The sequence below is a fragment of the Leptodactylus fuscus genome, chromosome 6 (genome assembly GCF_031893055.1).
Source record: "Leptodactylus fuscus isolate aLepFus1 chromosome 6, aLepFus1.hap2, whole genome shotgun sequence".
Classification (NCBI taxonomy): Eukaryota; Metazoa; Chordata; class Amphibia; order Anura; family Leptodactylidae; genus Leptodactylus; species Leptodactylus fuscus.
The window spans coordinates 160,915,970-160,941,717 of NC_134270.1; the positions used below are offsets into that span (position 1 = coordinate 160,915,970).

A 25,748-nucleotide genomic window follows, 5' to 3' on the forward strand; every position below is an offset into this window, starting at 1 on the left:
TAGAATTAGATACAGCAGTATATACAGACAGTATCACACATTATAGAATTAGATACAGCAGTATATGCAGACAGTATCACACATTATAGAATTTGATACAGCAGTGTATGCAGACATTATCACACATTATAGAATTAGATACAGCAGTATATACAGACAGTATCACACATTATAGAATTTGATACAGCAGTGTATGCAGACATTATCACACATTATAGAATTAGATACAGCAGTATATACAGACAGTATCACACATTATAGAATTAGATACAGCAGTATATGCAGACAGTATCACACATTATAGAATTAGATACAGCAGTGTATGCAGACAGTATCACACATTATAGAATTAGATACAGCAGTATATGCAGACATTATCACACATTATAGAATTAGATACAGCAGTATATACAGACAGTATCACACATTATAGAATTAGATACAGCAGTATATGCAGACAGTATCACACATTATAGAATTAGATACAGCAGTGTATGCAGACAGTATCACACATTATAGAATTTGATACAGCAGTATATGCAGACAGTATCACACATTATAGAATTAGATACAGCAGTATATGCAGACAGTATCACATATTATAGAATTAGATACAGCAGTACATGCAGACAGTATCACACATTATAGAATTAGATACAGCAGTATATGCAGACAGTATCACACATTATAGAATTAGATACAGCAGTATATACAGACAGTATCACACATTATAGAATTAGATACAGCAGTATATGCAGACAGTATCACACATTATAGAATTAGATACAGCAGTATATACAGACAGTATCACACATTATAGAATTAGATACAGCAGTATATGCAGACAGTATCACACATTATAGAATTAGATACAGCAGTGTATGCAGACAGTATCACACATTATAGAATTAGATACAGCAGTATATGCAGACGGTATCACACATTATAGAATTAGATACAGCAGTATATGCAGACAGTATCACACATTATAGAATTAGATACAGCAGTGTATGCAGACAGTATCACACATTATAGAATTAGATACAGCAGTACATGCAGACAGTATCACACATTATAGAATTAGATACAGCAGTGTATGCAGACGGTATCACACATTATAGAATTAGATACAGCAGTGTATGCAGACGGTATCACACATTATAGAATTAGATACAGCAGTATATGCAGACAGTATCACACATTATAGAATTAGATACAGCAGTATATGCAGACAGTATCACACATTATAGAATTAGATACAGCAGTGTATGCAGACAGTATCACACATTATAGAATTAGATACAGCAGTATATACAGACAGTATCACACATTATAGAATTAGATACAGCAGTATATACAGACAGTATCACACATTATAGAATTAGATACAGCAGTATATGCAGACAGTATCACACATTATAGAATTAGATACAGCAGTGTATGCAGACAGTATCACACATTATAGAATTAGATACAGCAGTATATACAGACAGTATCACACATTATAGAATTAGATACAGCAGTATATGCAGACAGTATCACACATTATAGAATTAGATACAGCAGTATATACAGACAGTATCACACATTATAGAATTAGATACAGCAGTATATACAGACAGTATCACACATTATAGAATTAGATACAGCAGTATATACAGACAATATAACATAGAATGGGGCAGATTTATGGAAACTTTCTCAAAGCAAAACTATCTTATTTGCCCATCACAACCAATCACAGCGCAGCTTTCATTCTGTATGCTGCTCTTGAAAACTGAAAGCTGTGCTGTGATTGGTTGCTATGTGCTGTGATTGGTTGTGATGGGCAAATAATATAGTTTTGTATTTAGAAAGTTTCAATAACTCTTCCAATAGGTTTAGATACAGCAGCGCAACAGACAGTCTCACATGACAGACTTAGGTAAAGAAGAGCTTCACACTTATGTATGCGTTAACCAGTCACCGTTTTATTCAGTAAAGAATGAGAAGAATTCTTTACTGAATAAAACGGTGATTGGTTAACGCATACATAAGTGTGAAGCTCTTCTTTACCTATACTGGAAGGAGCGGGACTCTAGCTTCATCTACCGGGGTCAGCACTTGTATCCCTACAAATACATGACAGGCTTAGATACACTAGTCTTATTACAACACTCTAACAGCAAAAGTGCCTTAGTTACCCATAGCAACCTATCACAGCACAGCTTTCATTTTATATTCTGCTCTAGAAGAATGAAAGCTGCACTGTGATTGGTTGCCATGGGCAGATGGTATCACACTGATAAGCTTAGATACAGCAGATCAGTAGAGATATCACACATGATATGATTATATTTCTATTAGGCTTCTTGTTTTTCCTTTGGCTTCTTCTTGTTATAAAAATACTATAATGGAATAAATAAAAAATATCAGAATTAATAATGTCTATACAAAATCCCAATGTCTATAAATATTTTCAGGAATCCGTCACAAAATCCCAAATAATAATAATAATAATAATAATAATATATATATATATATATATATATATATATATATATATATATATATATGTGATACAAATTATATTATATTATTTTTTCTCAAAGACGGGGATATGAATTAGATACAGCTCCTCAGCACGGTATCAAAATGAGAAGATGTTATGCAATGGCTGAGAAAAGGCAAATCACACACGATAGGGAGAGATACAATGACTCTTCAGTATCACAAATGATAGGTTTAGATATAATAACACTATCACATATAATAGGCTTTGTTGTATTGAAACAACAGAAAGTACCATACCTACTGGGCTCAGATAAAGTTACACATGATATGACATGACACATAGAGATGTATCTCAGCAAACAATATCACACATGATAGACTTATCTAAGTTAGATACAACAACTGATCAGACAGCCTATACCATAGGCTTAGATATAGGAGCTCAGCAAACAGTATCACATACAGGTACAAAACAGGCAGGATCATACATGATAGGATTAGATACAGCATCTCAACTGGCAGTATCATAGATAGTAGGATCAGATACAGCAGCTTAGCAGATGGTGTCCTAAATGATAGTATTAGATACAGCAACTCAGCGGGCAGTGTCATACATGATAGACTTAGATACAGCTCATTAGATAGTATTGCATTCAAGTGGGTTAGGTAGAGTGGCTCAGAAGACAGTATCATACATGACAAACTTAGATACAGCAGCTCATTAGATAACATTACATACTAGAGGGTTAGATATAGTGGCTCAGAAGACAGTATCATACATGATAGATACAGCAACTCAATAGACAGCATTAACTATGAGAGGATAGATGGAGTGGCTCCGCAGACAGTACCACACATGATAGGCTTAGATACATCCACGCTGATATATCATTAGATGAGCTGATGTCCCGGTTATTGATGCAGTAATTAGCAGACTATTAATTAGCGCAGGCTGCTTATAAATATCATTTTAGCAGATAATGATAATAACAAGGACGATCGCTTCGGCAGTCGGATCCAGTTTTTTCTCTGCTGAATCACTGAGGGTGGAGATATTTCAAGTTGTAAAATCTAATGAAGTTGCAGAAGTAATAACACCCACAAATCTGAGGACTCTGCTAGTATTAAGGGCAGGATCAATCCGATGATTATGTGGCAATCCTATGGCAGCATTACAGAGTAAATGAATGTATTGTGCAGATAATACTATATATACACTTTCATGAATAGTCTGCAAAGATCCTGTTGCTGCAGGCTGCGGTATATTGGCTTCCTTCCCTGTTTCATGGTGATTTTGTGTCTAGGTGGCGCTGTTGCTGATGTAACATAGAGCTCAATGTGCATTTGTGTTATTCTTTGTGTTCCCCAGTTTGTTCTTGCTTTTCCAACCATTCCAACCAAAGTAGCAAATAAAACAACTTTACAATTTATTGTGATTATAAATCTCTTCTTGTTTCGACAGCTTCTATGCAGAGCTATGTGTCTCCATGTTACAGACTACAAACTGTGTAGTCTGATCCTGCAATTGTGTGCTAAGGCTAGTTATCAGATTATTGTGATAAACCAACACCGCTAGTATGTCAGATTCTCACAACTTTTATGCAATGTAAATCTTTATTTGTTAGCAGCATAAAGCCCTGGGGTAAACAGGGAAGAGATAGACGGAGTAGATGGGTAAATACATAGTTACAGAGTTGCTAAGGTTGAAAACAGACATTAATCCTTTAAGTCCAATGTGTAATCCTAGAGTGTTTATCCAGAGGGAGGGAAAAGTATGTCTTTATTGTGAGTATGTACACCACTTTTGATGCACCCCGCCACTTGACATCTGGCAGCAGTTTATCTCACTCTTCCCTTTCTGGACATCGGTATATTCATTTATGACAAGCATGCATGTGTATGGAGGGTTTGGGAGGAATAGCTCATGGCTGACAGCTATCTGAATGTATTTAGGAAGCTGTGCAGATTGAGGAGCCACAGTTAGGCCAGGGCCCCAAGTGGTGTTACAGTCCCTACAAAGTGAGTAGGAGTCTAGCAAATCCCATCCATGCTGCGATTTCCAAAAAAGTTGCGTTTTTGGAAATCGCAATATGTCAATTATACCTAGGGAAACGTCGGCAGTTTCCCTATAGGTATAATTGAAGCAGAAAGGGGTTAACTTTTGTCAGACAGAAAGGACAGGGGATCATGTTTTGGCGCGTAAAACAGTAGGAGGGAGTGAAGTTTAGGATCAACAAGTAAAGGTGGGGAGGGGTTTGATAGGACCTTATATTTTCCAGCCCGCTGAGTGTTAAACACACTGTTGGGCTGGATTCAGCATGGCCTGCGATGATTTATCTCATTGGTAGTCTGGGGTCTCATCTTCCTCTTGTCAGGACAGCCAGCAGTAGGAAGGTCTGGCAAGGCATGCTTGAAGGAGGAACTTTCATGGAAAGGGACCATTGATGGTATGGTACCTCTGGGGTTTATGGTGTTGATGGAAGGTTAGGTATAAAAGGACATGGCATAAAGTTATGCAGCACCCGGGACGTATTTGTCTGCTCCAGAGTCGGCACAATGCGGCTGGGAGAATTGTTAGGCAGGGTTCACGCTAGCGTCGGTGTCTGACAGCTAGTGTCCGCGCAAGATTTTGCTACTTGCCGGAATGTCATAAATGGTATCCCGGTCAAGTGCTGTATGGGAAGACCAGTACTATAAAGGATACATTATAGTTGCACCTGGTCCAGATTTTGCATTGCATTCATGTTATACCTCTGGCTACAGCAGCTGATTGGTGCCCTCGCCCCATCTAGATGTCAAGAGGAATACCTGTCTGCTTACGCTATCGGAAGTCCACGGCCAGCTGCACATGACTGTTGGATCAGCATTTCTCAATCCATTAGACAATGGCATCTTCTCCGCAGGCGTAATTCCTGATAAATTATTATTATAATTAGGTATAATGGTCACTTCTACTGTGCACATGGTGGTGCATGATGGCGTGATAGTCATGATGGCGTAATAGTCATGGTGGGGTGGTGGTCATAGTGGGGTAGTGATCATGGTGGGTATAGTCATGGAGTTTTCATTATTCTTATATACAAGACTCTCAGAATTCATTCACCCAAAGAGGAAATAGTTAAAAATTACATAAGTTTCCGCCCTGAAGCGCTGCACTTACAAGAAGAAGAATTTTAACTCTGTCAAGTCGAGGCTTCTCAATAATTTCAATAATTGAGGCATCTATCCTGATAAAGCAGCAGAACAAGTACAGAAATGGCGCTGCCGCTATTAAGAGGTTATGTTGTGACCCGGGGTCACTAATGGTAGCTATTCCCACAGCCACAAACAGGGGAAGGCTCAGACCCTGAGGTCAGTCCAGTGCACAGAAAGCCAGCTATAGTTTCCTTATTCCTATTTACTCTACTTTTCAGTTGGCACCAGATTTTTCGTTAACGTCTCCACAGATCCTATTTACAATGTGAACAGTCACTATAGCTTTGTATCGCTCACGACTCGTCTCATCGCCAAATACAGCTCACAATGCACTCATTGATACACATATACATTTACATATGAATCAGATCTATTCAGTGACTTGGTTGTAGCTTATCTTGTTATTGATAAAATAATTGTCACCTTTGGCCGTCGTGACCTGACGTGAAATGACTGTTTCCAGGTGATTCTCTCGTACACGCCCCGTCTTTTATATACATATATATTAGCTTTGGAATGAAGCCACAAAACTCGCCGCCTCTTCTCAGGGAGATGAGATGAGGTGAATAATATCTGGAGGCTTCTACTTGGTGAACTATAAACCGCTGGCCCTGCTGATGACTAACGCCTAAAGATGACTACAGTAATGACCAATGAACACCCGGGTAAAGCTGTACCTAACTCCAGTGACAGTCAGCTACAGCCCAAGAAGATCGAGGAGACCATGAATAAAGCCAGGTGTATCCCTGTCACCTACCTGAATCCAACCTATGATGTCTGTGTGGTCGGGATAGAGACAACCATCGACATTTACAGGTAAACTCGTTGTATTGTATTGTAGTTTTTAATTACGTTCTTTTTTCGTGTGCCAAACCCTCAGAATTGTCATTTAAAGGGTTAACCTTCCCCTCCCCTTCTTCTTGGATAAGTCCCAAGATCTATACGGCAGACGATCACTTAGGTTATGTGATATTATATGGACTTAAATACATTTCTCCCCTACATTGACTGATCTCGTAAGGAAATATAAATGTATAGTGAATTCTATGGTCGGTCGGAAGAGATTAAAAATGATTAGAGATGAGCGAACAGTGTTCTATCGAACTCATGTTCGATCGGATATTAGGCTGTTCGGCATGTTCGAATCGAATCGAACACCGCGTGGTAAAGTGCGCCATTACTCGATTCCCCTCCCACCTTCCCTGGCGCCTTTTTTGCTCCAATAACAGCGCAGGGTAGGTGGGACAGGAACTACGACACCGGTGACGTTGAAAAAAGTAGGCAAAACCCATTGGCTGCCGAAAACATGTGACCTCTAATTTAAAAGAACAGCGCCGCCCAGCTTCGCGTCATTCTGAGCTTGCAATTCACCGAGGACGGAGGTTTCCGTCCAGTTAGCTAGGGGTTAGATTCTGGGTAGGCAGGGACAGGCTAGGATAGGAAGGAGAAGACAACCAACAGCTCTTATAAGAGCTAAATTCCAGGGAGAAGCTTGTCAGTGTAACGTGGCACTGACGGGCTCAATCGCCGCAACCCAGCTTTCCCAGGATCCTGAATGGAATACACTGTCAGTGTATTCCCGTATACCCGATATATACCCCCGATACCCGTTCCAACGGTGTGCCCCCCCACCTTCACCCCAGAAATACCCTGCAAGTCCCCTAGCAATAGAATTGGGGCTATATACACCCACTATTTTTGCTACTGCCATATAGTGCCATTGTCTCACTGGGAATTCAAAGAATATATTGGGCTTACATATAACTTCAATTCCAGGGAGAAGCTTGTCAGTGTAACGTGGCACTGACGGGCTCAATCGCCGCAACCCAGTTTTCCCAGGATCCTGAATGGAACACACTGACAGTGTATTCCCGTATACCCCATATATACACCCCAAATCCCCGTTCCAACGGTGTGCCCCCCCACCTTCACCTCAGAAATACCCTGCAAGTCCCCTAGCAATAGAATTGGGGCTATATACACCCACAATTTTTGCTACTGGTATACAGTGCCATTGTCTCACTGGGAATTCAAAGAATATATGGGGGTTATGTGCACCCACAATTTTTAATACTGCTATACAGTGCCATTGTCTGACTGGGAATTCAAAGAATATATGGGGGTTATGTGCACCCACAATTTTTAATACTGGTATATAGTGCCATTGTCTGACTGGGAATTCAAAGAATATATGGGGGTTACGTGCACCCACAATTTTTAATACTGGTATACAGTGCCATTGTCTGACTGGGAATTCAAAGAATATATGGGGGTTATGTGCACCCACAATTTTTAATACTGGTATACAGTGCCATTGTCTGACTGGGAATTCAAAGAATATATTGGGGTGACGTGCACCCACAATTTTTGCTACTGCTATACAGTTCCATTGTCTCACTGGGAATTCAAAGAATATATGGGGGTTATGTGCACCCACAATTTTTAATACTGGTATACAGTGCCATTGTCTGACTGGGAATTCAAAGAATATATGGGGGTTATGTGCACCCACAATTTTTAATACTGGTATACAGTGCCATTGTCTGACTGGGAATTCAAAGAATATATGGGGGTTATGTGCACCCACAATTTTTAATACTGGTATACAGTGCCATTGTCTGACTGGGAATTCAAAGAATATATGGGGGTTACGTGCACCCACAATTTTTAATACTGCTATACAGTTCCTTTGTCTCACTGGGAATTCAAAGAATATATGGGGGTTATGTGCACCCACAATTTTTAATACTGGTATACAGTGCCATTGTCTGACTGGGAATTCAAAGAATATATGGGGGTTACGTGCACCCACAATTTTTAATACTGCTATACAGTTCCTTTGTCTGACTGGGAATTCAAAGAATATGTGGGGGTTATGTGCACCCACAATTTTTAATACTGGTATACAGTGCCATTGTCTGACTGGGAATTCAAAGAATATATGGGGGTTATGTGCACCCACAATTTTTAATACTGGTATACAGTGCCATTGTCTGACTGGGAATTCAAAGAATATATGGGGGTTATGTGCACCCACAATTTTTACTACTGGTATACAGTGCCATTGTCTAACTGGGAATTCAAAGAATATATTGGGGTGACGTGCACCCACAATTTTTGCTACTGCTATACAGTTCCATTGTCTCACTGGGAATTCAAAGAATATATGGGGGTTATGTGCACCCACAATTTTTAATACTGGTATACAGTGCCATTGTTTGACTGGGAATTCAAAGAATATATGGGGGTTACGTGCACCCACAATTTTTAATACTGCTATACAGTTCCTTTGTCTGACTGGGAATTCAAAGAATATATGGGGGTTATGTGCACCCACAATTTGTAATACTGGTATACAGTGCCATTGTCTGACTGGGAATTCAAAGAATATATGGGGGTTATGTGCACCCACAATTTTTAATACTGGTATACAGTGCCATTGTCTGACTGGGAATTCAAAGAATATATGGGGGTTATGTGCACCCACAATTTTTAATACTGGTATACAGTGCCATTGTCTGACTGGGAATTCAAAGAATATATGGGGGTTACGTGCACCCACAATTTTTACTACTGGTATACAGTGCCATTGTCTAACTGGGAATTCAAAGAATATATTGGGGTGACGTGCACCCACAATTTTTGCTACTGCTATACAGTTCCATTGTCTCACTGGGAATTCAAAGAATATATGGGGGTTATGTGCACCCACAATTTTTAATACTGGTATACAGTGCCATTGTCTGACTGGGAATTCAAAGAATATATGGGGGTTATGTGCACCCACAATTTTTAATACTGGTATACAGTGCCATTGTCTGACTGGGAATTCAAAGAATATATGGGGGTTACGTGCACCCACAATTTTTAATACTGCTATACAGTTCCTTTGTCTCACTGGGAATTCAAAGAATATATGGGGGTTATGTGCACCCACAATTTTTAATACTGGTATACAGTGCCATTGTCTGACTGGGAATTCAAAGAATATATGGGGGTTACGTGCACCCACAATTTTTAATACTGCTATACAGTTCCTTTGTCTCACTGGGAATTCAAAGAATATATGGGGGTTATGTGCACCCACAATTTTTAATACTGGTATACAGTGCCATTGTCTGACTGGGAATTCAAAGAATATATGGGGGTTATGTGCACCCACAATTTTTAATACTGGTATACAGTGCCATTGTCTCACTGGGAATTCCACAAATAATTTGGGGATTCATTCACCCTACATCTCAGGCTCTTGCCATATTCACCCAGGTTGTCAGTGCTGCACCAGCTCGTTCCCAGACAGCTCGGCCCGAAAAACGCGTTACCTATATAGAGGATTTGGACAATGAAGACAACATGTTCTAAATCTAATGTCTGCACCTTCTCCAGAATTAAAATAAAGGCAGCGTTTAACTTTCAAATAGCACTGCACAAAGGAAGAGCTTATCAGCTTGTCTCATGACATGCTACTGAAAAGTTTCATTTGTGTATCTTAATGTAAATATAGTTGTATAAGCTTTTTGGGTTTTAGGCACTGCCAAGTTATTTATTACCACCCACTCCCTTATAATGATGATGACGCCAAAGTCACTGTGGGTGTTCAGAGCTCACAGCTTTGGGTGACATTTGTCTTGCTCTCTGTCGGTACCAGCTGTCTTTTTGGATACCGTAAAGTTATGTTGACTTTATTAACAGCTATAGAAGCTTTAGCCAGGTTGTGACGGTGTGTAACCCTAACAACACTAAGTGGGATACACATTAATAGTCAGTCTATGTACGCTAAACGTATCACTGAAGTAATTTTTTTTCCCTCTCCCCTAATATAAGAAAGGAACAGACATTAGACCTAGACCGGGGTTCGAGGCTTGAAAAAATCCAGTATTATTTGTTCTTCATGATGTGAAATATGTGTTGAAAAGCAACCCAAGATGAAGTCAGCCATGTGTGCCAGTGTGTTACTTGGCATGCCTTTGCTGGCCCCAACTGTAAGGGTCACTCTCCATTTCCTCCATTTTCCACTCCCCTTCACACCATTTGTGGTGAAGCAATGGGATGCACTGAAGTGCACCCTCTAGCCTCGTGTGGGATAGGGACATCAGATGCCACTCCAACCCCCTCGTCTTCCTCCGCCAGCCAACGGTGCGAAGATGAGAGGAGTGTGCTCTGAATGTTTTCTGCCTAGCAGAGGCTAGTTCTCACTTACGAAAATGGCCCCACTTTGACCTGTATATCAGGCACAATGGTGTAGGTTTCAAAGAAACATGGCACCAACAAGTTGGAAAACGTGGGCCATGCGTGGACCGTGTTTGAGTCTGGCAAGCTCCAGATCTGCTACCAGGTTCCAGCCATTATCACAGGCGCAAAAATGCCAGGCCCCAGGTGTAGCAGGGAAAAAAAAATGCCATCTCAGCCAGGATGGCATCCCTGACCTCGGAGGCACTGTGCTGTCTGTCCCCCAAGCTGATCAGTTTCAGCACGGCCTACTGACATCTCCCCATGCCAGTGTTACAGTGTTTTCCGCTAGTAGCTGGGGTGGAGGTTGCAGCTTCGTAGGGTTTCAGTCTACTCCTGCCATGAATTTTGGCCTGGGAGAGGAGATAGGCCACCCCAGTTTGCACCCGGGGAACAGACTCCACCACATTCACCCTGCCTGTCATTAAAGATAAGCACTGCAGCATCCCTGACCACAGGCGCTTGTCCATGTGTCGGTGGTCAAGTGGACCTTGCAGCAAAGCGCAGAGCTCTGGGCCCGACTGATGTTATGGGACACATGCAGGCGCAAGGCAGAGACAGCACACCAAGAGAAGTAGTAACGGCTAGGCCCAGCATAGGGAGGTGCCCCAGCTGCCATCTGCTGACGGAAGGCCTGGGTCTCCAGAAGCATAAACAAACACCAACATCTCCAGGGCCAGCAGTTTATCGATGAGGCTGTTACAGGCTTGGGCATGGGGGTGGGTTGTATTGTACTTCTGCCTGCAATGAAAAGCTTGGGAAATGTGGAGTGGCTGGGAAGAGGCGCATGATGGTGCAGGCCAAAAGGGCGCATGAGGGTGAACTCCCCAATGTGTCAGAGATAGGTGTGTAGGTGTCCTTGCATCATATACTTGCACCATATTTGGCTTTGGAAGTTAATTTTGTGCCAAAAAGTGGTTAAGACAGCGATCCCTCAGCTACTCCCGTTACACTGTCTATTGAAGTTACCATCTGTGGAAGTGGACCACCACTTGTAAGATCACAAAGGAAGCAGGCAAGAGATGTGCAGTGCAGAAAAAAAGATGAGAAAATAAGTTTAGGCTGTAGAGCACAGAGGGATCGGAGAGGACAGAGCTGGTGTCGGCCAGGTATTCCCACAACATGCGCCTATACTTGTCCCTCCTGGTGACACTAGGCCCCTGAGTGGCAGTAATTTGTCCAGGGGGGCCATTAACGTGTTCCAGACCTAGGAATAAGTCTTCCAACAGGGTAGAGTTTTGTATGCCTTTGCTTCTACCCACTGTTTTTGCTGCTTAGCTTCCCTCCACATCTACTCTGCTTTCACCCCTAAACATCACCCCAGTTTATGCCTTTGCTTCTACCCAGGTTTTTTGTTGATTTAGCTTCCCTCTACATCTACACTGCTTTAGCCCCTAGACATCACCCCTGTCCATGTGGGGTCGGTGGCCTCGTCATCCACCAACTCCTCTTCCAATTGCGCACTGCCCCCTTACTGCAAACCGCACATGACCACAGCTTGCCTTGATGGCAACTGTGTCTCATGATCCCCACTTAGGTCCAGACAAGTCGGTGGCGGGTCCAAAACCCCAAAATTGGAAGGAAATGGCAGATGCTGCAGTATTTCTAACACCTGTTCCTGGTGCTCGGGCCTGGTCTGTGTTGTACCCTGCACCCTGCTTAACGCATCTGCCATATCCGAAGTTGTGCTGAGCGCATGCTAATGTTTCGTGTCCAGTGCAATGGATGGGATGGGATTTCACATAAGTCTGCCACCCATGGCCACTCATGGTTGAGCAACTGAGGGAGTTGACTTTGACGAACCCGAGGGTTTTGGAGTTGGAACTACATCAAAGGTCTGTGCTGCTCACACACTCTGCTCAACACATGATATGTTTAGTGCCAGCAGTGTGGAGACGTCGCACAACAGCCGTTGTTCCAGCAGGTACAGGCGTTGTAGGAGTGCATAGAGGCTAGCAGCGGCAACTATACACTTTAAAAACTATCCGCACAAGCGCCACACTTTCACCAGTAGCTCAGGAACATTGGGGTACCTTTTTCAAAAGATTAGCAGCAATGAGTTAAAAACGTGGCCCAGGCATGGAATATGTTGCAGGCTGCCAAGCTACAGAGCCAATCCCAGGTTACGGCCATTATCACACATGACAACATGCCTGGGCCCAGGTGCAGTGGCAAAAACCACATTGCCGTCTCATCGAGGATGGCATGACTCACTTTGTAGGCAGTGTGCTGTCTGGCCCCCAAGCTGATGAGCTTCAGCACGGCCCGCTGACGTCTCCCCACACCAGTGTTGCAGCGTTTCCAGCTCGTAGCTGGGGTCAATTTAACAGCGGAGGAGGGTGGTGTTTCAGCCCTCCTCCCAGGAATGTTGTGTGGGGAGACAAGTCAGGCCACCACATTTTGCGACCCGGTCCACGCCTCAACTACATTCAACCACTGTGCCCAAATTGAAAGGTAGCGTCCCTGTCCGCATGCACTTGTCCATTCGTAACTGGTCACATGGAACTTTAGGGCTAAGCGCTGAATTTAGGGACCGCCTCATGTTTGGGGGAAAGTGCTGGTGTGGACGGCACAGTGCGGTGGCGCAGTAGACACTCTGCCCAAAAAGGGCAGAGTGTCCCCCAGCCGGGATTCCAACATCTCCTGGGCCAGATTTCTTGAGATGAGGCCGTTGAAGCCTTGGGCATGTGGGTGGGTTGCGCTGTACTTTAGCATGAAATGAAAGGCTTGGGAGATGGGGAGTTGCTGGGAAGAGGCGCATGATGGCGCGGGCAAAAGGAGAAATGGCAGGAAAAGGTGAGGATAAGGGTGAACTCCCCAAAGTGTCAGAGGCAGATGTGGAGGTGTCCTGGCTCCTGGTCTGGACTGCAGCGCCAGCCCTGTCAACAGTGGGAGAGGCAGTGGCCGCCAGGCCAAACGACGATTATCCTGCGCTTGCTCTCACCCACTGAGCCCAGGGCTTGCCTTCCAAATGATGGCACCCGCAAGAGGTGGTGAGATTCCTCTCCGCAGATCTCCAAACCATCTTGGACTTGCAAATTGCACTAAATTTGTCATGTAACTGACATGTATATGATGAGTCTATCCATTGTCTGTTCATTTTGGTGAAAGTCAGCCTGTCAGCTGACAGACAGCTGTGCTTGTCAGTGATGATGTCACCGGCTGCTTGTACCCCCAGTTTTTGCTGCTTAGCTTGCCTCCACATCCACACTGCTTTTGCCCCTACACATCACCCCTATCCATGCCTGTGCCTCTAGCCATAAGTCTGCCACCCATGGAAACTCATGGTGCAGAAAGTGAGGGAGCTGACTCTGAGGAACCCTTGGGTTTTGTAGCTGGTACTCCATCAAAGGTCTCTGCTGCTCACACACCCTGCTGAACATACGGTATCTAGGGTTAGATCGTGTGGTGACCTCGCACAACAGTAGGTGCTTCAGGCAGATGTAGGCCTTGCTGGAGTGTATTGCGGCTAGCTCCAGGTACTGTAGACTTGGGAAAGTGGGTGTCCAAGTGCCGCACTTTCACCCTTAGCTCAGCTAATTTGGGGTATGTTTTTAAAAATCATTGCACCACTACATTGAACATGTGGGCCAGGCATGGAACGTGTTGGAGGCTGGCAAGCTCCAGAGCCCTCCAACAAGCTAAAAAACCTGGCCCCAGGGGCAGCGGGGATAAACAAATTGCCATCTCATCCAGGATGGCATCCCTGACCTCAGAGGCAGTGTGCTGTCCGTCTCCCAAGCTGATGAGCTTCAGCCCAGCCTGCTGACGTCTCCCCACACCAGTGTTGCAGCGTTTTCAGCTCGTAGCTGGGGTAAATCTAACAGCGGAGGAGGAGGAGGGTGGTGTTTCAGCCCTCCTCCCAGGAATGTTTTGTGGGGAAACAAGTCAGGAAAATTCTTGAAACGGGAGAGTTTTGCATCTTTGCCCTTGCTGCCTATGGACATCCCTTTGCCTCTAGCCACCATTTTCCCTGCTTTGCTTGCCTCCAAATCCACACTGCTTTTGCCCCTAGACATCACCCCAGTCCATGCCTTAGCTTGTACCCCCAGTTTTTCCTGCTTAGCTTGCCTCCACATCCACACTGCTTTTGCCCCTAGACATCACCCCAGTCCATGCCTTAGCTTGTACCCCCAGTTTTTCCTGCTTAGCTTGCCTCCACATCCACACTGCTTTTGCCCCTAGACATCACCCCAGTCCATGCCTTAGCTTGTATCCCCAGTTTTTCCTGCTTAGCTTGCCTCCACATCCACACTGCTTTTGCCCCTAGACATCACCCCAGTCCATGCCTTAGCTTGTACCCCCAGTTTTTCCTGCTTAGCTTGCCTCCACATCCACACTGCTTTTGCCCCTAGACATCATCCCTATCCATGCCTCTTCCCCTAGCCATAACTCTGCCACCCCTGGAAACTCATGGTGCAGAAACTTTGGTTGCTGACTTTGAGGAACCCTTGGGTTTTGTAGATGGAACTCCATCAAAGGTCTGTGCAGCTCACACACCCTGCTCAAGATATGGTATTGTAGGGTTTCAGCGTGTGTGAATGACGGACAACAGCCTGTGTTTGGACAGATGTAGGCCTTGCTAGAGTGTTTTTAGGCTAGCAGCGACTCCTGTGCACTTGCAAAAGTGGGCGCACAAGCGCCGCATTTTCAACAGTAGCTTCGGTACATTTGGGTATGTTTTTAAAAAACTTTGCACCACTAGGTTAGACGTGGGCCAAACATGGAACGTGTTGGAGGCTGGCAAGCTCCAGAGCCGCTACCAGGTTCCAGCCATTATCACAGGCGTAAAAATGCCAGGCCCCAGGTGTAGCAGGGAAAAAAAAATGCCATCTCAGCCAGGATGGCATCCCTGACCTCGGAGGCACTGTGCTGTCTGTCCCCCAAGCTGATGAGCTTCAGCACCGCCTGCTGACGTCTCCCCACACCAGTGTTTTAGCGTTTGCCGCTAGTAGCTGTGGTGGAGGTTGCAGCGTCGTAGGGTTTCAGTCTACTCCTGCCATGAATTTTGGCCTGGGAGAGGAGATAGGCCACCCCAGTTTGCACCCGGGGAACAGACTCCACCACATTCACCCTGCCTGTCATTAAAGATAAGCACTGCAGCATCCCTGACCACAGGCGCTTGTCCAAGTGTCGGTGGTCAAGTGGACCTTGCAGCAAAGCGCGGAACTAAGGGCCCACCTGATGTTGAGTGACACGTGCTGGTGCAAGGCGGGGACGCCACACCGGGAGAAGTTGAGACGGCTAGGGACGGCATAGTGAGGTGCCACAGTTGCCATCAGGTCCGGGAAGGCGGGAGTTTCAACAAGCCGGAACGCCAACCTCTCCTGGGCCAGCAGTTTAGCGATGTTGGCGTTCTAGGCTTGCGTGGGTGGGTGGTTAGCGGTGTATTTCTGCCGGCGCTCCAATGTCTGAGAGATGGTGGGTTGTTGTAAAGAAGCGCCTGATGGTGCCTTTGATGGTGCAGGAGAAGGAGATAAGACAGAAACAGGGGAGGATGAGGGAGAAGTCAACAAAGTGGCGGAGGCAGATGAAGTGATGTCCTGGCTCGTCCTCTGGAGTGCATCGCCAGCACTGTGAGCAGAGGCAGTGGCATGAACGGCGGGCGACGTTTGTCCTGCCGTTGCTGCCTGCCACTGATTCCATTGCTTGGATTCCAAATGACGGTGCATTGAAGTGGTGGACAGGTTGCTCTTCTCAGGGCCCCTACTCGATTTCGAGAGGCAAATTGTGTAGACGACACTATATCTGTCCTCGGCGCATTCCTTGAAAAAACTCTACACCTTCAAGAAACGTGCCCTCGATGGGGGAGTTTTTCTGGGCTGGGTACAAAAGGGAACATCTTCGGACATTCCGGGTCTGGCCTGGCTTCGGCAAAGCAGCTGACCTCTGCCTCTGGACATGTCTCTGCCTCTAGCTACCCTTTTTGGTGCTGCACCTGCCTCAACATCCACACTACTTTCCCAGCTTGACATCTGCCTTGTCCAGGTGGGGTCGGTGTCCTCGTCGTCCACCACCTCCTCTTCCAACTCCTGTCTCGCCTCCTCCTCCTGCACAATGCGCATGTCAACTGGCTGCCCTGACAGCAACTGCGTCTCATCGTCGTCGATGAGGGTGGGTTGCTGGTCATCCGCCACCAAATCGACCGGAGATGGAATGGAGGAGACTCTAGTGTTTGAGCATCTGGACACAGATACTCGTCTGTTAGGTCCGTGGAATCGCGAAATGGAGGGGCAGGTTGCGGTACAGTCAAAGGAAGGGAGAACAGCTCTGGGGAGCAGGGACAGTTGGGGTTATTGTTCTGAGAAGATTGGGAATTTTGGGTGGAAGGAGGACAAGACTGTTGGGTAAGAGGAGGTAGAGGCTGACTGGCTGGTGGACAATGTGCTTTAAGCGTTATCCGACAGCCATTGCAAGACCTGTTCCTGGTTCTCGGGCCTACTAATCTTTGTACCATTCAGCCTAGTTAATGTGGAACTTTTGTGCAAAGCGCAGAACTTAGGGCCCGCCTGATGTTAAGGGACACACGCTGGTACAAGGCTCAACTCACCCTAAGTGCCAAAAACACTGCTGGTGCAAGGCTCTACTCATGCCAAGGGCCTCAATCTCTGCTGGTAGCTCAGCTTAAGGTCATGTAACTTTGTTTGGAAGGGCTCATGTTAAGGGCTAGAAAAGTGAATTTTGGAAGGTCTTACCACATCACACACACACACACACACACACACACACACACACACACACACACACACTCACTCACTCAAAATGACAGTTAAGGGTGAGGGCTTTTGGAATTCCCATTGCCTATTCCATTTGTGGTTGTCATGGGGAACGTGATTTAAAGGGGTGGTTGTTACTGTTTGTTGAGCTTAAATTGGGGTTTGTGTCCATCCATTTGGGGAGTAAAGAAGGTTTCCAGGTATTTTCCCACTTTGATAGAGGTTTTTTTGAATGTGGAAAGTGTGTAGTTGTTAGGCTGTGATGTTGGGGTAATAGAGGGTCTTTGGTGTGTTAGATGCCCCCAGACATGCTTCCCCTGCTGTCCCAGTGTCATTCCAGAGGTGTTGGCATCATTTCCTGGGGTGTCATAGTGGACTTGGTGACCCTCCAGACACGGATTTGGGTTTCCCCCTTAACGAGTATCTGTTCCCCATAGACTATAATGGGGTTCGAAACCCGTTCGAACACACGAACATTGAGCGGCTGTTCGAATCGAATTTCGAACCTCGAACATTTTAGTGTTCGCTCATCTCTAAAAATGATCATTGTTTGATTTGATACAAACTCCTAGTGAATATTATATAGACTGGATACATTTGTAACAAACCCTCAGCTGTGAGATTAGGCAAGGACAGGTCTTTACCTCCTTTATGTAAACAGGAATGATCCTATTCACTGACAGTAAGGCTAGGTTCACACTAGCGCTCGTTGCCCATTCGGGGTTCCGTTCTCAAACCTGTTTAAGGCCGGGGCCCCACGGGACGTAAACACCGCGATTTGCCCACAGACGCTGCGGGAAAAATCGCGGCGTTTTACAGTGCAAGAAAAGGGGATGGGATTCATGCGAATCCCATGTCCACTTTGCGGAAAAAAACGCAGTGTGGACACGCTGCGATTTGCAAAGCCGTTGCAGCTTTGCAAATCGCAGCATGTCAATTATATCTTCGGAAACCCCGGCGGCGTTCCCATAGATATAATTGTAACAGAAAGTCTGCGGAAGAAAACTCTGCAAACTTTCTGTTGAAAGCGATGCGGAAAGAACCGCAGTGCGTTCACGCCGCGGTTCTTTCCGCAACGCTTTAGCCTTAGGGGCCTTAGCCTAAAAAATGTGGAGAGAAAATTCCTGAAAGCAGCATTTTTCAAGTAAAACTGGGCGGAAACTTGGAAGACCCCATTATAGTCTATGGAGTTTGCGGATTTCTGTGGGTAACCGCTTTTTAGGCTGAAACCCCACGTTGCGGAAATGCAGCTTTTTTTGTTGCGGTTTTTTGAGACAAAGCCCCGAGTGGATTGAGCGGAAGGGAGAAGTATAAGAACTTCCTATATATTTTCCATTCCTTTTGTAGCCATTCTTGGCTTTGGCTTAAAAAATCGCAACAAAATCTGTGTTTCTGCACCATGGGGCTTTAGCCTTAAGCAGGTTATCGTTCCATTTTTCGGGTCTCCAAATGAACCCAAAGAACGGAAAGCCGAACACTAGAGTTAACCTAGAGTAAGGCTAGGTTCACCTGTTTCGGAGTCTTCACGGCATTGTCTGTCCGAAATCGCTGGACAAAAAAGTCAGTTTTATAGAATGGACACCCTACAGATCCCATTATACTGTAGATAATAGGGCCATCATCTATGTATATTAGTGCTGTTGTAGCGTTCTGCCTATCCCGAAGGACAAGGACGGAAAAGTCAACACTAGTGTGAACCTAACGTAAGGAGATATTGACAACGCTGAGAAAATGAACTACAAAACCTTAGAATAGAAATTTTATTGGACAAAGATGAAGTTTAATTTACACCAGACTGAAAAACCCCTTCCTTAAATACTCTGTGCTGATTGATCCAAAGCCTATGAACAAGGATGACGGGATTCCCCTACTGAGCGCATCACCTGTCACAAGAAACCAATCCGGTTGGTCTCTAAGGCACCACTTAGTGAGCCACAGCCAAATAACAGATAAACGAAGTGTAGGGGGAGGGGTGTGGAGAGAAGCCGGAGATCGGGCCGGGTAAGGTGTGGGTTTCATGTAGTAAAAATAACATATTTTCACACTGACAGCATCACGCATGACATATGACAGGATTTACACCTCACCCCTGAGTATGTGATCACCGGGGAAGGAAATAATGGCGGATGATAACCCAAACTGTAGTCAGAAGGGAGGGGGATAAGGGCAAGGGCCATAAAGTATCTCTTCCCTTTATGAGGACACAGAACTATATATACATTATAGTTGGGGACCTTGTACAGATTTTGCAGTGGGACCTAAGAGTATCATGTGGGACCCCTATCATGGTCCTCTAATGTCAATTTTAGGGGTTTCTTCTGCCAATTTGAGTCTCAAGTGGGGACCATCTCCTGTATGTGGGTCAGAATTGGGCCTTCAGTTACACCAGTCAGTATCCTCATGCCAGATCTTTTGTGGGAACTAGAAATGTACACATGAGCCTGAGCCAGAGAGCTGACAATCTATACGGCTCTGAGCACCCATGGCTGCATATATTGTGTGGTACATATAGGACAGAATATAGGACAGATCTGTCTCTGCTTCTGGGGTCAGTTAGTCTTTTCTATAGGGAAGGAATCCTAATGTACACATCATCCCCCTCCATAGCTGACGTCATTAGATACGTCTTAGGATTTCTCAAAATTGTTGCTATTGGATTTTGAGGGATGGACCCATCACACTGGCAGGGGCCGGGGACTCAGGCTGAGGGACAGGGGTGGGAGGAGAGGACACTAAATATTACCACAGGACTTGTCTACTGAGCTCACAACCTGCCCAAAGACAATGGTGGACATCAGGGGAAGTCACGGTCCACGAGCATCACCCCCTAGCATCATTACTATGAATAGAGTCTTAGGGTTCCCATAAATTTAAAGAGGATGCCCAGGATAATTTATTTTTTTAAGGCCAGGGAAGGTAAAAATTAAAAACAATAAAAACCCTGTTCTCGGTGCTACGGTGTCTCCCAGAACAGTCTGGTCCTGCTGCTCCTCTGGCATTTTCTTGTGCTGCAGTGTCACATCCCGGGTTCCTTTTTTTCGGGGACTCAGCGGCCTATAGGAAGGACCTGAGATGTCACTACCTGTCCTTTGCTGAGGCCACTATTGGTCTCAGTAGTCATGTGCTGAGAGATTCCCACCAGAAGCAAACACTGGAGCAACATGACCTATCTTCCTGCTGATACCGCGGTTGAGTCAGCCGTGTCGTCTTTGGCTCAAGACTCCCTCCTGCTTTAGCCCTTTCATTTGGGCCTAATCATGAGCGGAATTCTGCGACGGGATGCTGATACAGTGCTAGCCACGCAAAAAAGCCACACGCTGAAAAGGTTTCCGTCGTGTGGACTTACCCTAAGCAGTGCTGTACTTCTCATACCTCTCCTGCAGGAGAATTGCTACAATATGTCATTGCAGATGAAATGTATCAGTCTGGAAAACAAGCGGTTTAGCTTAATTAGGCCCGGTTCACATCTGCATTTGGTGTTCCATTCAAAGAGTCCATTTGGGGACCTCCTGAACCGAAATCTATATGCATTAAAAAGTGGTTAGCTAAGAAACCCCCCGGACCTCATAGACTATAATGGAGTCCATGTGGTTTCCACTTGGTGCCCACACGAATGATGCGGAGAGAAAAGTACTGCAAACAGCGCTTTTCTCTCCACATTTCATGCAGAAACCACATGGACCCCATTATAGTCATATATATATATATATATATATATATATATATATATATACATATATATATATATATATATATATATATATATATATATATATATAATATAGTGTGACACTATAGGGAGTTTCTTAGCTGACCACTTTTTAGTGGGTATGGGTTTCCGTTCAGGGGTCCCCAAGTGGACTTCCCGAACACAGATGAGAACCAGCCTCACAGAGGATTACCTAGACTGGATACAATGGTAACAATCCCTCAGCTATCTGAAGGCTCGGACTCTATGAGTCTTAAACTTCTTGGTGTAACAATGAATGTGTCCATTCACTGACAGCAAGCAGATTCTTCAAAAATAATAATGGAGGGAAACACAATTTGCAGAATATTTCTTCTATGATGAATGGGATCGTCCTGGGATAAACTTACAAACTGGAGGGCACATGGGTGGGCATCAAGAGTCACTGCAAGGATACACAATACTTGGGAAGGGTGTAGGTGGGTTTTTGGTGATGTTACTTTGTAGTGACTGTGGGGGCAGAGCAGGGACCTATAAACATGGTGCAGGTTCTCGCCTTGTACCCATCATTCACCATTCAGGAGTCTTTGAAGACTTGTCGTATATGATGAGTCAGAGATCGCAGAGATTATAAGATTAATGTAATAACTTCAGTCATTGACAATGTGACAACTTCTCTGATGAACAGCTCCTGAAAATGTCACCAGAGCGGATACACCCCGGGCGGATAGAGTAGCTGTCAGTCACGAAAACTTTCCCTTTCATCTTACTCTTGAAAGTCAATGCGACAAAGACGAGAAATGGACTGACAAGAGTCATGTCCTAAAATACTCTGTGCTGCTGCTCAGCTGGTTACGCCGTCAGCACAGATGTAATATAGGATAATGACTCTTTCCTTGTGATGTTCCCTTTGATGAAAGAACACAATGGCAGACCAAGTGAATTGCAACAGTTTAGCTTTTCTAACACAGCTGTAAATACCATGGCGGTCACGGCTGCTATCTCTTAAGAAGTAAGTGGTTACAGCGTACAAGATGCTCCATTCCGTTCAGTTAGCGCTACCAGGGTCTCCAGTTGGTTTTGTCCAGTCTTTGTCCGCTGTGTCTTACTCCTCTTCAATACATTGAGTATACAAACTCACCTCAGGACCAACCAGACCAAATCTCAGACTTGCACCGTCTCTCTGCTGCCTCCTGGCAGCGTGGTGGTACAAGGTATTACTCTCATCATGCTATGCCTCTAGTTAGGCCAGGCTCTTCTTGTGTATCCCCTTGTAGCTGTCCCTTAGAAGACATTGCATCCGATGAATATATATATACTGCATACGCAGTCTGAGATCTTTGCTCACACCTTTACCTTCACACACTCCATTCCTGAAATACTCTGTGCTTCATTTCAAAGAACTACCAATTATTTTCACATCATCAGTGATTACAGGTCAAGAAGAAACGCTGTGTGACATAGCGAGGTCAGAACAAGGTGATAATATGTAGTATAAGAAATAATTATAATATTCTGTGAGACATTGTATCTCTCTCTATGTATACTTAACTGTTAGTTCCTCCCTCAATGAACAAGTCATAACTAATATATTTACCATTTACTGCCTTCCTATAGTTCTTAAAGGGGTTGTCCAGCCACATAAAATGTTATGGGGATGTTTTGCTAAATATAATGAAGCGGATTTACTTATGGACATTTGTTATGGAATGTGAGTAATGCTCTGAATCAGTGGCCTAACTAGGAATGGCGGGGCCCCGTGGTGAACTTTTGACATGGGGCCCATGGCCCCGTGGCGAACTTTTGACATAGGGCCCACCCCCCCCACCGACACCGAAGCCAAAGACCTCGACAGAGCCCTCCTCCGCATTCCTGCGCGCTCTGTTATGTCCCTTAGTGACCCCTGCACACAGACCCCAAAGTATAATAATCGGAGACCCGGGGGAATAAAAACATAAAAAACTACTGTTTCTTACCTGTCTCCGGCTCCTACGCTGTCTTCTCCGCTGCAGTCCTTCTGAAATGACGTCAGACATCACATGACACGGACGCAGGCCGGGTTCATGTGACGTCAGAAACATCAGAAAGGACGTCAGGAAGGAGGCCTGGCAGGATCGTGGAGAGGTAAGTAACAGTGTTTGTTATGTTCCCTTACCTCTCCCGGGCCTCCGATCATTATACTCGGGGGTCTGCAAAGACCCCCGAGTATAATGATAGTATTTGTGGGGCCTGCGGTGTCACTTGCCGATCCCAGCCCAGCCCGTAACGGCCTATTAAAAAAAAACCCAAAAAAAACGCAGCGGTAGCGGCTGTCACCGGGCCCCCTAATGGCCCGGGCCCTGTGGCAGCTGCCTCCGCTGCCTCTACGGTAGTTACGCCCCTGTACACAGTACTACTTCTCTGGCTCAGCATGCTAGGTATGGGTTAATGAGCATTTCTTAGATAAATCATTGGTCTGATGACATATAATTACAGTAACTGGGCAGTAAATGTTCGGAGCTCCCCATAAACCTCAGATTCTGACAGTTTTATACAGGTGGGTGTGCAGATTGGTGAGACATGGCTGCCGCTGACACTTTGTTGTGGGCAGGTGATACATGTTATCTACAGTTTTACAACCTGTAAGAGAAAGTGTGTAAAGGGATGACAAGTGATAACTGCAAGAAATGGAGACCTCAGTGCTGCAATGTGTCAATGGTGCCCCTTAGGAATGAAAATGAGGAAACCCTGTGTATGTTTCGGCCTTATCTGCAGGTGTCAGCTCGCAGCATGCAAAACTGATGTGAGAAAGGCAAAAAGGGGGGTAAGGAAAATGTATCAACCCCCAGGACCAAACTACTGGTGTACGGGAGCAGATACACCAATGTTATCTCTGTAGTAGCTGCTGGTCCTCGCCTGTCTATGTGCACTATATGTGCAATAATAAGGTGCCATATAAGCAATGAGATGTCAAAAATCTATAAAATGAGCTAAAAAATAACTAGCGACTAGTAACCTATAGTGCGGATCTGAGTGAGATTCTGTAGTTTCTGGTAAATATATTCTCCATCATGTGTAGAATCTGCTAGCTCATGTATATACTATATATTCTGCTAGCTCATGTATAAACTATATGTTCTGCTAGCTCATGTATATACTATATATTCTGCTAGCTCATGTATATACTATATATTCTGCTAGCTCATGTATATACTATATATTCTGCTAGCTCATGTATATACTATACAGTATATTCTGCTAGCTCATGTATATACTATATATTCTGCTAGCTCATGTATATACTATATGTTCTGCTAGCTCCTGTATATACTATATGTTCTGCTAGCTCATGTATATACTATATATTCTGCTAGCTCATGTATATACTATATGTTCTGCTAGCTCATGTATATACTATATATTCTGCTAGCTCCTGTATATACTATATATTCTGCTAGCTCATGTATATACTATATATTCTGCTAGTTCATGTATATACTATATATTCTGCTAGCTCATGTATATACTATATAATCTGCTAGCTCATGTATATACTATATAATCTGCTAGCTCATGTATATACTATATATTCTGCTAGCTCATGTATATACTATATATTCTGCTAGCTCATGTATATACTATATATTCTGCTAGCTCATGTATATACTATATATTCTGCTAGCTCATGTATATACTATATGTTCTGCTAGCTCATGTATATACTATATATTCTGCTAGCTCATGTATATACTATATGTTCTGCTAGCTCATGTATATACTATATATTCTGCTAGCTCCTGTATATACTATATATTCTGCTAGCTCATGTATATACTATATATTCTGCTAGCTCATGTATATACTATACAGTATATTCTGCTAGCTCATGTATATACTATATATTCTGCTAGCTCATGTATATACTATATGTTCTGCTAGCTCATGTATATACTATACAGTATATTCTGCTAGCTCATGTATATACTATATATTCTGCTAGCTCATGTATATACTATATGTTCTGCTAGCTCATGTATATACTATACAGTATATTCTGCTAGCTCATGTATATACTATATATTCTGCTAGCTCATGTATATACTATATATTCTGCTAGCTCATGTATATACTATATGTTCTGCTAGCTCATGTATATACTATATATTCTGCTAGCTCATGTATATACTATATATTCTGCTAGCTCATGTATATACTATATGTTCTGCTAGCTCATGTATATACTATACAGTATATTCTGCTAGCTCATGTATATACTATATATTCTGCTAGCTTATGTATATACTATATATGCACTAGTGCGATTTGTTTAACTTTATTTTTATGTTAATTTATAGATTTTTTGCACCTTATTATTACACGTATATTGCACAAATTGTGCTTGGACCGTTTTGTCATAACTATAGCACTAGTTCTCAGACTATACTTAG

The 25,748-nt window shown here is 44.1% G+C and overlaps 1 protein-coding gene across 1 annotated transcript in view; it reads left to right on the plus strand.

The window, feature by feature from the left end:
* Positions 1–6,349: 6,349 nt before the first annotated feature.
* LOC142208961 (protein-arginine deiminase type-1-like) overlaps positions 6,350–25,748 on the plus strand; it is a 36,954-nt gene continuing 17,555 nt past the window's right edge. The window contains exon 1 of the mRNA XM_075277865.1: positions 6,350–6,504. Coding sequence (XP_075133966.1) covers positions 6,413–6,504 — 92 coding nt within the window. The 5' untranslated portion in view covers positions 6,350–6,412. The remainder of the gene's footprint in view (positions 6,505–25,748) is intronic.